This window comes from Cloeon dipterum, chromosome 2 (genome assembly GCF_949628265.1).
Source record: "Cloeon dipterum chromosome 2, ieCloDipt1.1, whole genome shotgun sequence".
NCBI classification, from domain to species: Eukaryota; Metazoa; Arthropoda; class Insecta; order Ephemeroptera; family Baetidae; genus Cloeon; species Cloeon dipterum.
This window is the reverse complement of record NC_088787.1, coordinates 19354563-19368637: the sequence shown is the minus strand read 5'-3', so window position 1 is coordinate 19368637 and position 14075 is coordinate 19354563. Positions and strand designations below refer to the sequence as shown.

Here is a 14075-nt window from a genome sequence, read left to right as displayed (position 1 = left end):
CTTACGGATTTCATCAAAGTAGAAAGGAAAATCTCCAGGCACAGAGCAGTTGAGTCTAGTCTTCAAATACGACGTCCAGCCACTCCTGAAGCGTTGTGGGCCGCCTTTGTCTGACTTACAGACGCGAGCCACTCTCGAGTAGATCGACTAGAGAAAAGAGACAGTATTTTATTCAATTCGAAACGTCCCACAACAGCTGTAAACACTTGTGAGCAGCAACAAAGTTAGTTATTCAAGGTCGATTTCCCGTTCCGAGTTTACGATCGGTTTACAGGCAACTAACCTTTCCGCAGTTGATGTACTCAACAGCACCCTCGCGGAAGAAGAAGTAGACGTAATCACCGTGAGCAAACGAGCTCACAAAATTAGGAGCTGCGAAACGAGTGCGATTAAATCGATTTCCTGTGCAAGATTTTTCGTTTACAGTTCAGGGAAATGGAGTCGTACTGCTCAGTCTGCAGAGGGTCTCGGTAAATTCTGGGGTCGGTGCCCGAGAAGTCGGCGTAGGTGCCGCTGTAAAGCTCGCCGTCCACGAACACGGCCGTGCTGTTGATGTTGGGGCTGTACGGACACACCGCCTGCCCCAGCTTCTCCTTCTCCATCAGATACCCCGAAGTCTACGCAAGATTTCAAATTTAATAAAAAACAAAAATTTACGAGAGAAGTTAAAATTTACTTTCTTTTAACTTTTAACTTCAGCCAGAGACATTATTTTATAACAGATATTGATCAAGTTAAAGAGGAAAGGGATGGAAAAAATATCAAATATGAATAAAGGGATCAAGATTTTAAGTCCCCTGCACTCATTGAGCGAGGTTATCAATCAAATATAACGAAAAAATAAAATTCAAGGGATGTAATTTTTAAAATTAAATAAAAATACCTGAATGGAGTATTCTCGGCACAATGGTCTGTAGGAGTTTGTGCCGCAAATGAGGTAGCGGCCTGCCGACATTTTCGTCAGGACACGAATGTAGTTTTGGCATTTCTCGTCATCGTTGCCCTTCATCGTACACATTTTCGTGTCCGTCTCGGGCGAGAACCAGGTTAGTCTCTGCAATTGTGGAGGAAAAGTTTTGAGAAACCGCAAAATTCTTTTCTTTTCTGGCTTTTATTGAGGGATGGCATGTCAGAAAGAGGCATGAATATCAACACACGGACGAAATGACAGGAAAAATTGCCCCAGTGACTCTAATTAAAAAAGCAAGGCTTCAAAGAAAATTTGCCCTTTATTGAGTTGAGCATTGATTGGAAATCATTTGCTAAGAAAATGCAACACAGTCTATTACCGTGCCGTGCTGTCGACTTTTTCAATGAAAGCTCGTTTCACACAGCGCGAGGCATTAGGAAAAGAGCCGCACGTGAAAGGTTAATGAGAAAATGTGACGCAAGGCAAAGCAACAGCCGTATAATGAGTCCTCTCTCCCTGACATTTCCTTAGCAGAAAGGAAGAGAAAAAATGCACGAGTCTTTTAAGCTCAAACTTATTGGCTGCAAGCAAGAGCAGCTTCGTTTTCTCTGAAAGAGGAAGCGAATAAAAAAAGCGCTGCATCATATATGTGTGAGTGTCAGGTGAGCCGAGTGTACGAGTATATCGATCAGCCGATAGTGCGCCCGGCCTTTCTCATTAGCGGCGCGCTTAACAACAGTGCACAAACCTGAATTTCGGTCAGATCCGCAGAGCTGAGGTTGTGCACGAGGTTCCTGCCTCCGACCAGCAGGTTGTGCCCGTCGTGGACGACCAGGCGGAAGTAGTCGGTGTGGGTGTCGTTGCCCGTGAAGCGATAAACGTCCTCTGCACCTGCAACCAAAATAATAACAAATCGTGAAATTAAAAGTGGCAATAATTAACGACTCTGTGGGTCAAGGGTTCTTGCTGCCTCGAGTTGGTCGTGCGTGCAAATCGAGGCCACCCTCTGCATGCGAAACTTTTCTGATTTTATCTCCGTGTTATGACCCCACTCGACCCAGCTGCGAGTTTTGCCAAGAGGGGCCTCTAATGTCTTTATCAGCAAAAGGGGAAAGGGAATTTTGCCGGAATTATAGATAAAACGATGGTGCGCAGAAAACGTAAATGAATTTATGCCTGCATCATTTAAAATGAAAATTTGATTTCGTCTGTTTCTTCGACGATCCAATTTGAGTCTAAAAATAAAATTTTAGCACTGAGATTTTATTTTTTGGCAGTGCAAATCGATTCCAGAGTATCGAATTAAGTCGACACTTCTACACGACGCGCTGAAAATTGGCGGAAACGTAAAAAGTAATAATTTATTGTTAGCGGTGGTTGATCTGACCCCAGAAAAAAAAGCCACACGAACGCCACTGACTAATCAGCGACAGCAGCCTCCCTTGTTTATTTGCGCTGGCTGTCGATTTTTCGCTGCCATCTCAATCTTAGGTCAGTGCCAATCAGAAAACCACTCCCATCCTTGATTGGTCGCCAGCGTTCTTATGGCTACACTCGCACCAAAAACCACTAGTGCAACGTTATTTTACGTTTACGATGATTTTCGATACGTCATGTCGAATTATCGACCGATGGATTCGGCTATCAGACACAGGAATCGATTGGCAACATAAAAATTAAAATCCAATCGCTTAATTAAATTTTTCCAGCAAGAGACTATCTGAAAATGAAGCACGGTTTAAAAGCTATGCAACCTGTGCAACACATCTGCAGTCCCGGTTGCATATTTTTTCCTTTATTGCGAGGATTGACGTTGGATTTATTCCCAGCCGAGTATTTTTAATGAATAAAACACAATAATTACTTGAACACAATTCAAGCGTTGTTATTTTGATCTCGGTTTGGCTGTTTTGCATGCTGTGGCACTCGAGGGACCGCTCTTGTCCCCAGTTAATCTCTTTTACGGGCAGGAAATGACAAAACAATACATCAGTCGGTGCACATTATCTCCTCTTTTTGACGACTGCCTTGCGGATGCGATCGTAAAAAGGTAGTGGCACGGAAGTAAGATTGATTCGGCACTCGCGGCTGGTTGGTTGCTCCCGCGAGTCATGAATGATGCATGTCGAAATCGGATTTTTCGATTAAAAGCGGCTTTCATCCGTCTGCTATTTGCGCCCATCCGACCGCCGCGTATACACGTATCGAGTCGTAAGCACAATAAACGTCGGCAGGGTTTTCTATCCCGACTGACAAGTGAATGAACGCTGATGAAATCGTTCCAACAGAAGAACGAGATCCAGCATCCGAGGCTCGAATGGAAATTATTTTTAGTTGTGAAGTGGTTGAGTAACAACCACGCATTTCCTACTCTCGGCGGCAGATGAAAAAGCGGTAGACTGCTCGTTTTCCACCATTGTTGGAAGTCAAACGAGTAATTTAACCCATTTTTACCCAGCCAGGCGGCATACGCAGCAGAAAAAGTGCAAATATTTTTCGCGAAACTAGGGCATCTTTATTCAGACGCAGCGGGCAAAAAAGACGAGTTCTTAATGGATTTACTGTCTGTCAGCCGGGCCGAAGGAAGCGCCGACGGTTCCGTCCCGTTTTCAGCGCGCGCCTCGTGCTGAAAAACTGCGCTCAGCTGGCGTATTTCATATTTCCCTTCGGAACTTTAATCTCGGCCGTTCCGAACGCCCAAGAACAACAGCACGGCAGCTCTCCCGGGCGCATCGTGCAATATTAATCCTCATAAAAGATGAAGTTTATGGCGTGCGTAAATATTAGATAGCTCGCTGGCGCGCACCCGCGAAAAAATTTGTCGTGCCAATCAAAATTTCAGCGAACGGCGACTGCCAAATTGTGCGTGAATAATGGCCAATTTGTCGGCGGCATTAACACAGCGCGTGCATTATGCCTTTTTTCAATGAATATTCATCTGTCGGCGGGCAAAAATTATTTTGATGACAGGAGATAATACATATTACTCGTTGGAGCGGTTATATTGGGACGCTCAAAGAGCCCGGTTGACGCTGTTGCACGGCCATTTCCAGCTGAATAATTCACCAACACGCAGCAATTCGCTTGTGAAATAGCATCCATGAATTTGCAATTGTTTAATGAGGGCTTGAAATACGTTATTAGAGAATACACTGAGGCTTGATTACACAATTCTATATCTATTCGATTGTTGACGGCGCCGGGTGCGCGATCGGAAAATTTCCATCTGTGGTTTACAACTATGTTTAGTTCAATTTGATTAATGGTAATGGACGAGCAAACAAATTGCAAAATGATTTTTTCCTGTTCGTGTTTTGTAAACAATGGTGTTCAATTAACACTTGTTGGCATTGTGAAACGCCTTCATTCGCTTTTAAAATCAGGGTACGTTGAATCCTGCATTTTTCTGTTCAATCCCAATTGATTGCAAAAATGTTTTTCTATGCGGAGCGTTCGGTACATTACATATTCTAGAAAAAAAGATTTTACTGAAACAATGTTTGTTACAAATTTAATAAACAAAAAAGAGCATTAATACGTAAAATGACAAAAAATAGAAAACTGCCAGTTATTTTTTTACATTAGGCTAATCATTTCAAGCCAAAAACATTATTAACATTTTTTGGTCCAACAAGTTAGTTTTCAGAACGGAAGCTGTCTACGGAGAGAATACAATGGCGCAATGATTAGGCATATTAGTTTCCTTTTTAGTCACTTTTCTAACTACTATGAAATGATTCCCAATTTTTGATCAGCTCTGCAATTTTTCAAAAAAGTTGAAATTGAAGTTAGAAGAGGAAATTTTTTATTTGCGTTATACAATACAATAATATTTCTGGTGAATGTCAGGGGTTTCCTTTTACACTTTTTCGCTTTTGACAGAAAAATATTTGAAAAGATTGCTTGAATATTGGAAATTACTTTCGCTGTCAAAAATTTTGACCCAGATCGATATTTTGTTTTCATTTGATTAACCGCAAACACAAGAACATTTCGTATTTTTTCAGCTTGCATAGGAAGGAAGGGTTGTGAAAGAACTAATTTCGAGTGCGGGCTAAAAATGAAATGGGAGAAGAGCCAAAACCAATCGTCCGCTTTCCGAGTGTTTCTCTGCTGGAAATTCATCAACGAGGGGGTTATGCTTCCCGCACGACCCACGCGAAAAGATATTGCCTAAGCACGCTAAAGGCCGGTTGGTAAAAGGCCGAAATCAACGTGCCATTCAGCCCTCGGATACACCGCAGATTTCAATTTGCGCCGCCAGACCGAGATACTATCCAGTTTTATCTGCCGCACATCCACCTGATAATGATAATCCAGAGCGGCTGGTGCCGAGTTGCCATCAACAGCAGAATTCTGATTTCATTTCGGCCGGCATCGATTGGGCATCAAAATAAACTACGGTGCTGCGCATGGATGTGGTTGGCTTGGCAGCCGGTCGTCGTCAAGTGCTCTCATCGCCAAATAATCGTCAAATCAATGGAGAAAAAGGTGTTTGTCGGAGTGTTGGCTGCGTTTTTTGCCCTCGTCGGTCTGTCGGGGCGGAGGGAAATTAATTCGGCCGAGGGGTGAGACGGGGATGCATACAGGCAACTTCTAGTGTTGACCAACAGAGCGAGCGCTGCCAGCGTGGCCGGATCAATATATTCGCCAGCCGCGAGAACGAGGAGGCAGCCACCGCACCGCAATGGAGCATTTTCAGACGAGTGCCTCTGACTTAACTCTCTCTCTCTCTCTCTCTCTCTCTCTCTCTCTCTCTCTCTCTCTCTCTCTCTCTCTCTCTCTCTCTCTCTCTCTCTCTCTCTCTCTCTCTCTCTCTCTCTCGTCCTTTATTTCCTCCGCCGGGCCAACAATGAACGAGTGGCATTGTTGGCGCAATACGCGGCGATTACGCCCAGGCCCCCGTCGCGAGTGTCTTTTCATTGCGAATTTTGCGTGCAGCGTTTGAAGTCTTTTTTCGCCTTTCCTGCAAAACCACTCGTGCTTAATTTCGTCGTTGCCGCCGTCGGCTCGCTTTTGAAATGATTTTCGCCGCGCGGTTCAAAGTTATCTTTGCCAGTGTCGCGGCAGTGGCGGCGACGGCGGCTCCCCGATTGCGTTTGCATGCAACGCGCACCCTTCGCAGACGCCGAATAAAAATCGTCGCCGCTTTTTGCTTTTGCCTTTGCTGCTGCTTGTGTACACACACGACGCCGTCAGCCGGAATGCTGCTCCAAATTAATGGAGGGTGTTGCCGGATAACGCAGCACACAGCCAGATTATTTCTACATTCGGCGGGTCCCCTGCCTCTTTATGCTCGCCAAAAATGATGCACGACGCGCACGGTAAAAATGTTTCCATCTCAATGCGGTGTGATTCCGGAGAGGAAATTCAATTTGAGGCAAATGTCGTCACAATGACCAATTCGGGGAAAATGTAAATTCCGTTTCACGGTAGAGTCTCAGGAGTGTGAATGAATGTTTGTGAAATGGATGAAAACGTGGGTGACGAAACTTGGTGAAAATTACTAATATAAACCATAATTATTTTCCCAAGGGAAATTTGCCGATTTTCATGAAGAAATGAATACATTTAAAATTCATTTAATATCCTAATTGAAAAGTAGAAGTAGGCGAGGCAAAAGTGAGTTTATCAATTTCCGAGAACAATTTGGCGAAAGTCGAGCGCAAAAAGAGCGAAGCGAAAGCTGCCGCCGCTCTAACTTTGCTGCTGCTGCTGCTAATAATAATAATGTGCAAGTTTATGAGCATGAGAATAATTTATCAAGCTTAAATGATAATGCGCCAAAGTTCAAAGCTATCCATTCATTCGTACGGGCTGTTGCATAAATTCCCGTCCTTTCCACGCTCCTCTCTTTGCATCTCATCGTTCAATTATATCGTCCATGAGGGAAATTCGAGCTGGCCAACACGCCAGTCAGGTGATAGCTCAAGCTTGTGACAAACGAAACTAATATCGTGAAGATCATGGAAGCATCGGACGCGATTTGAAAGCAGAGGTAGCGCCACAAGAGTCGATGGAAACCTTATACGGAGCAAATCAAAGGCACGCAGGTTTTGAAATCGCAAATGGCCGATGAAAAGCCAAGCTGTCAATCGCACAAGGAAAAATAAGTGCAGTTGTTATTTGTTGCGAGAGGAAAAATTGCAGATCAACTGTCTGAAATGTGAAAATTACATGGAAAATATTTTTAATGAAAAGAAAGATTTTTAGGCATACAAAAATCAGGATCTAGCCATTTAATTCGATTAAAAATAGTGCCAATTGAAAAATCCTCATTCCCATTGCTATCAATTCAATATATCATTAGCGCGAAACAAAAACAATGTATGTCGCGAGTTTAAGGAAGCAGAAACAAATTGAGGTACTAAATAACAAAGGTTCAATATTAGCTTTTCCCCTGTGTACTGACAATTTCCCGGTTGAATAAAAGAGGAGAACCATTTGATATCGCAAAATTACGCGAAAAAGGACGGAAATTCGGCTACTCAATGAAATGAGCGCTGAACATGTTAAGTTTTGTAATAAAACAATAGCTTTGGAGCGAGGTAATCGGATTAGATTATTAAAAAACCGTGAACATGCGCACCTATTCAACAGAGGAGAATTTTTCTCCAGAATCAATTAGGCGAGTTAGATTGCAACGCTGCGTTATTTCACCGTTAGCATACATTGAATGAGCAGTGGAAAATGATGACGTCAACCGAACCGAACATAGAACCAAGGCTAAGGGTTATTTTCGGACTCGGAAAACCGATAGGCGGAAAATTCGCAACACTAGGCAAACTCCGTTTTCATTGGACAAACGCCTTGAGCTGCTGTGCAGAGCCATTAAAACAGCCAGCCACTTCGCTACTTGACTGAAAACAAGACACGCGAGCTGACGATATGGCCGAATCTCTAATTACAAGCGCAGAGAGAGAGAGAGAGAGAGAGAGAGAGAGAGGCTGAGCTGCTTTTTCCGTTCTCGTCGTGTCGCTTTTTTGCGCTCACTGCCGGCGATATCACGTTTTAATTGCAACAAGCGACGCACAGCACACATTGTGTTGCTGGCTGGCGTGACATCAAAAGCGAGCGGATGGGGCATCGAGGGTGTGCGCTTTCGCACGCTAAATCAAGTCGAGTGGTGGCTCTTTTTCGCACCTAATGAAAAGTGTGTATCGGCGAGAGCAGCGCATGCAAAAAGAGATCGTTTTTTATCTTGAGGTGGTGTGCGTGCGACTCATCCTCCACCTCTTCCTCCTCCGCGACGGCCCCCGCTGCGCCAGATGCGCCCGAGATATTTATTATTTGCCAAAGTGGTTCGCACCTCGGGTCGGCCACGTGCTGCAAAAACCATGCGATTTTTTTACCGTAATTTAGTCGAGGGGGAAGCGTCTATTTCGTGTTAGAATGGAGGGTTGCTTTTTCATACCACCCATTTTTATTCACGAATTGTTTATACCAGTCGATATTTAACATATTCTTGCGCAAGAAATGCAGGAGATTGTTCATTTTATTTTTCCCTGCGAAAAATAAAAAAATTACGGGTTTAAGTGAAAATAGTTATACACGAAATCAGTGCATTGCATTTTTTTAAATCAAATTTGCGGATATTTTGCAACTCTAAGAACCTGAGAATGAAAGAAAACGAAATGCTCAGATCTCCACTGAAAGGGAAATTTGCAAATTGACTTTTGGGAACACCCAGTCCAAACAAAAGTTTACTCCACTTTAATGGCAGCTATAGATAAACAAAAAGTACGGCATAATCAAACGGATTGGCCGCATAATGAATAATTAACGTCAGGCTCAAACAGAATAGATCAACACGGTTTGATTTGCTCGTTTCATCGCGCTGCGCTGGAAACTCTATTTTACAGCCGTGATCAACAAATTGTGATGAAAATTGAGTGCGAGTGACGCTGGGTGCGTCGATCAATAAGAGTCTACCCACGTCAACCTGCGTTTTATCCTATTCTCGCGCGCCCAAAATGAATTCGTGCATCGAGAGGGTGAAAAAAGCAGCTAGCGAGTAACCGCTCCGATTTTGAGATAATTCACTTTGCTGCGACACGGCTCTCTGTTGCATAAAATAATAATGGCCGAACGGCCGAGCGGCGAGCGAGGCCCAATTTGCCCTGATTGCCGGCTGGCTGCCTCAATTGAAATGGACGGGGTCGGCCGGCCGACGAGAGACGAGAGGAGACGGCCAAATTGCGTGTGATGAAATTAACAAAGGAGCACGATTATATTTCTGTTCTGTCCGCATCGCGTTTGCAAACATTCGAATATAACGAACACCTCTCTTTGGCTGAGCACGTGAACGCGTTTAGAAAATCAATTTTGCACGCTGTATTTCCGTTCCGTGCTGATGCTCTGATTGCGTCGTTCGCCTCACCATGCCAACATGGAAATCAGCGTTTCTTCACATTCAGTGTGATTGCATAAAACTAGGAAATAGAGGAGAATTGATTTTTGATTGTGAAAGATTCACTTCGCAATTCGTTTCTTGACCTTACAATGACACCAATGTAACTCTTGGGATGTTTTTTCAGTGAGTTTATCGTGATGCGAGGCATGTTCAGTGGTCAAAATTTTGTGTCTAAATGTGTCAACTTTGATGCAATGTAAAAAAATTACGAAAATAACACATCTCGTCACAGTGTTTCAAAGCCGGTGTAAACCGGTGCTTGTTGAAACCGGATTCTTTCGGCATGTTTTAGCCGCTTTTACATTTTTCAGTGATAAAAATTATGAATATTCCTCAAGTTTAAATTTTCAACTAAAATGCTGTTAAATTTAACCAAATTTAATTTTTTCACGGAGATAGTCAGTTAAATTTCAATTACTTGAAAGAAGAACAAAATCATGCCTCTAAAACGTAGGAAAATCATCATTGTTAATCTTATACCGTTATACCTGGCAAACGCCCCGTAAAATCCAGATTTCACCGGTTTTATCAACTGTCATGGTCTTTCCAGTAGAGAGCCAGCTCTTTTTTAACACTGCCATATTCGAAAATCATAATCAAACGAAAACTTGCTTCGGTACTAGCTTTTAAAACAATTCCCACGAGGATTTTTTACTTTAGAAGTCCATAACCAACAAATATACCGTTGAATTAAAAACATTTTTCTGGTGGTCTGGGTTTTGTCCTGCTCGAAATCAACAAAACAAGTAACGTAACATCCTATAAAAATGTCCTTGTGAGCTGGAAGCGGTCCCAAAAATGTTTTCCAATATTCTAGATTTTTCCCTTTTTCCTTATTTTTAGGAAACATTTGTTGATAATTCCTCAAAGGCTATAATTTTTGGTCAAAGATGTGATAAAATATCAAAATAGATGTGGTGTATGCCAAAAAAAATCAAATATTTACGAGGAAAAGCTGATCTCTAGATATTTAAAACTGGTTTATACCACTGTCATGATCTCCCCACCCCCCCCCCCAAAAAAAAACCGCAGCTTCAATTTGAGACACTTTGAAAGGCTGAAAGTGAAAAATTGGCCTTGGTCATTTCTGAACACACCTAGCGTGTGTAACTAATGCCATCTTGCTTGAACCGTATTGTCACGAGTTTGATGAAACTTTTATCCCTCCCGCGTGACGACGGGAAAAATACATGCTGTGCAATTCCACTCTTCTCCCTTATTTAATTATTTCGAAGCACATGTTGTGCAAAAAGAGCGCAGCATGCAACCAAACACACCGAGTGTGTAATATTATTCTTCTCCAACAGCGCGGCGGCGTTTGTTTCGCAATGCTAAAAAGAACGCAGTGCAGGTAATGGAATAAAGAATCGCTTAACCCCGTTTTCCGCGAAACGCCACTCTTTCCTCCGAGTGCACGTACAAGGAGGAGAGCTATTTATTTTCGCACCAGCAGTTAATTCTGACGGCGCGGCTCGGTTCATTCTGTCGAGAGCAGCGAGCCCTTATGAATAATTAAGCGGCCGGCGAGGAAAGGAATTCAGAAGAAAGGGAAAGAGCGACTCACCTAGCTGGACGTACATCTTGGGCCGGATATTCTCCTGCCAGGCGGCCCAACCGAGGCTGCACGTTGCCGAAAGCAGCAGCAGCAGCAGCGGCGCCGGCAGCGGTAGTGCACTGTCTCTCGCACTCATTTTCCTTCTCGATTATTGCATGTGCACCAACGGCGAGCTGCAACATCCACGACACAAAGGGTTAGAAAAAGAGAAAAATTGTTTGTGGTCGCCCTTTTTTGCCTCGCGCGGCGCTGGCAGGCTACAAATTATATCTGCCAACTACGACGCTGCATCCTGTTCAGGAGCACCGAGCGGGCGGGACGTCTCGCGAGGCCGATAAGAAAACATGTGTCGCACGACAAAAAAGTTTGTTCCTATGCCGCGGCTGTGTTTCGTGTATGGAAATTGAGCCGGATATGGAAATGAGTACACGCAGCCCTGCTCTTGGCAATGAATTTTTATTAGGGTTGATTGAGACAGGGAGTTAAATTTAATTCAGCCGTCAACTTGGTTTCACGAAAGTGTCAGTGTCAGTGGTTTTGAACGTGGAAAATTTGGCAGAATTGTAGATAGAGATGCCACTAAAATTTCAACTGCAGGGTAAAGTAGCTCCAAAGTGTCAATTCAAGAGGAGAGCACTCGTCTACCTGCTCAAAATCTGATATATCGTTTATTGGACAATTTCCCTCAAGCAGGGTTTGCAGTTTTGTCTCAATGGTTGTTTCAACGGCATTTTATTCCGTTAAAAAGGAAAAAGAAAATTCAGAGTTTAACCAATTTTAGAATTTTTACTAATAATTCCCAAACTAAAGCTTAAGTTAAAAGCTTGAACACTTAAGTTACTATAAAAATATCAAGATATCTTATAAAAAGTTAAAATCGAAACTTTCAATTACCATAAATTACCAAAGACCTCAAAGGGTGATATAAAATATAAATATAATAATAAAAAAATTAGCGTGATAACGTCAATTGAGGCTATTTATGTATTAATACCAAAATTTTGGCTGGTGTAGAGAAAACCTATGAATTAAAATGTTTGTTTGCAATACAACGCTCGAAATCGGGGATCTAACTTTTCCCAGCAGTTTTAGGCGCGTTAGATGTGAGCATGAAATGCAAAATTTATTAAAATGAAATGATTAACCTTTTTGAGAAAAGTTGTGGGAGTTATATTTTAAACTACCCCAAAAATTGTAAAATAGTCCGGTTAACTGCGGAAATTTCTGTAAAAACTGCTGGAGTCTTTCTCTCGATTGTCCATCCCTTTGCCAAACCTTGCCCTAAACCCTAAGGCCTCACATTATTGATGGGAAAATCGCAACGGAAGGTTTAGAATTCAGCCAAAATATCAGTGTACATTTTCAAGAAAAATTGCACTAAACTTGTAAACTATTTTAATAATTACTCATGTCATGCCATTGATTCAACAGCCTTAAGGAGAACAGTTTTATTTGCCTGAGAATATTTTATTGAAAGAAGGATGAAATTGATAACAGAATTTAAAAGAATTATCTGCAGGACCTTTGATTAACGGGTTAATTTAGTATTCAGAATTTTTCTCGTTTTCGTTGACTGTGAAATGAAGCCTCATGTAGACTCCATTTGTACCTCGGTGGCTTCATTTTTTGTTACAAAGACTTCTTCGTTTTTTCTATCTTTCTGACAATTCCCAGCATATCCACCCATCCCTTCGTGCGAGCGTATCGCTGCTTCGTAGAAAGTTGGTATTAAATTATGATACGAGAATGTCAACCCTGAAAACTTTTTAATGGGCTGGCTCTGGCGGCTCTGCCCTCAAAATGTTACTTTCAGTGATATTAAAGAAATGTTTATAGTTCGCCGCATTAGCCCATGTATGCGGACGCGTATACTGTGGGGATATTGATTCCGGACCCAAGTGCTCCAGGGGGATTTAGAATGATCACAGCCTTGGGACAGATTACGTTGATACTCAAGTTGATTCCGACTGCATCATTAATTGCACGTTGCCTGGAAATCCTTTCTCGTGAAAACACATTTTTCTGTCCTACTTTTTACCATATTATTCTACAATGTAAGTGACGCCGAGAAATGTTCTCGACAGAGTTAAATAGGGAATATTTTGTCTTCTTATTTCAAAGAACAGCATTTCAACACCATCATTGAGCTTCGATAATAAACAATGCTCAATAATACCAAATCAAATAATAATTCTGAGATATGGTTGAGTATAATAGCTGTAGTTTTCTTAATTTTAGCAGTTTTAGTTTGTTAGTTTTATACATGTCCAAAATGGAAATTTCACTATGATCGAACAGAAAATATTTGAATATATGAATTTGTGTGTACATAAGTTGAAACACTATTATCACTATTTTAGGAATATGGTTTTCTTAAATTTCAAATTAGTTGGTGTGATGCAAGGGCAGGGGCGCTTTAAGGAAGTGGGGATGAGGGTGCTAAGGGGATAACCTTCTTCTTTCTTAGGGGAGTAAAGCTACCCTCTCAAAAGACGACAGGCACAGGAAGGGGTTAACGTGGAGAACGAGGAGGAGCTAGACGCAGGAGGAGAAAGGACCGTATAAAAACCCGAACAAGGACGGAACGAGGAGAAGCGAAGTCCACGTGTTAAACGAGCCGAAGTCGGACAGCGTAATTAGACAAGGTAGGAGATCACTTTTGGAGGGCTCGTGGGCAACGCCGAGGACTTCCGTCGCAGGGCCGTGCCGTGGACTTTAAGATGTCGGCGAGTGAGCGGTCAGGCTGCTGCTAATTTCTGCCAGTTTCGGCAGTGGCGGAGCGACGTAGGGTTTATGGTCCAGAAGGGAGCGAGTGATATCAGTTCGGAGGCGTCGGAAACGGAATTCTAGTGATCCGCGTTGTATTCTTTCTTGTGTACTGTTTAGAGTAAATTAATAAAGTCCAATTGTCTTGTTAAGTTGCGCGGGTTTAAATTTGGCTTTCCCTCCTTTGTGCGTAGACATTTTTAGGATATTTGCTCAAGGAATTTCTGAATTTGCTGCAGCTGGTGGTCGTAGAACCCACCGCGAGAAGAAAGGCTTTGTGCGTATAGGTATTGTCGGCCTGAGCTTAGGGAATTTTGATTAATTTTTTCGAATTCTATTTATTTCTTTCTTTCTCGCAACATTCTGGTGTCAGGTGTTAACAAAGGCCAGCGTAGCAGATCAACATTCTGGTGTCAGGTGTTAACAAAGGC

General features: G+C 42.5%; 1 protein-coding gene across 1 annotated transcript in view; it reads right to left on the bottom strand.

Moving 5' to 3' along the window:
• The window catches only part of Sema1a (semaphorin 1a), a 29255-nt gene that overhangs the window by 7974 nt on the left and 7206 nt on the right, over positions 1 to 14075 (bottom strand). Inside the window, exons 2-7 of the mRNA XM_065481604.1 lie at positions 10888 to 11051; positions 1659 to 1801; positions 884 to 1054; positions 425 to 617; positions 284 to 372; positions 6 to 147 (exon numbers count right to left, since the gene is read on the bottom strand). Of these exons, the coding sequence (XP_065337676.1) occupies positions 6 to 147; positions 284 to 372; positions 425 to 617; positions 884 to 1054; positions 1659 to 1801; positions 10888 to 11014 (865 nt within the window). The 5' untranslated portion in view covers positions 11015 to 11051. The remainder of the gene's footprint in view (positions 1 to 5; positions 148 to 283; positions 373 to 424; positions 618 to 883; positions 1055 to 1658; positions 1802 to 10887; positions 11052 to 14075) is intronic.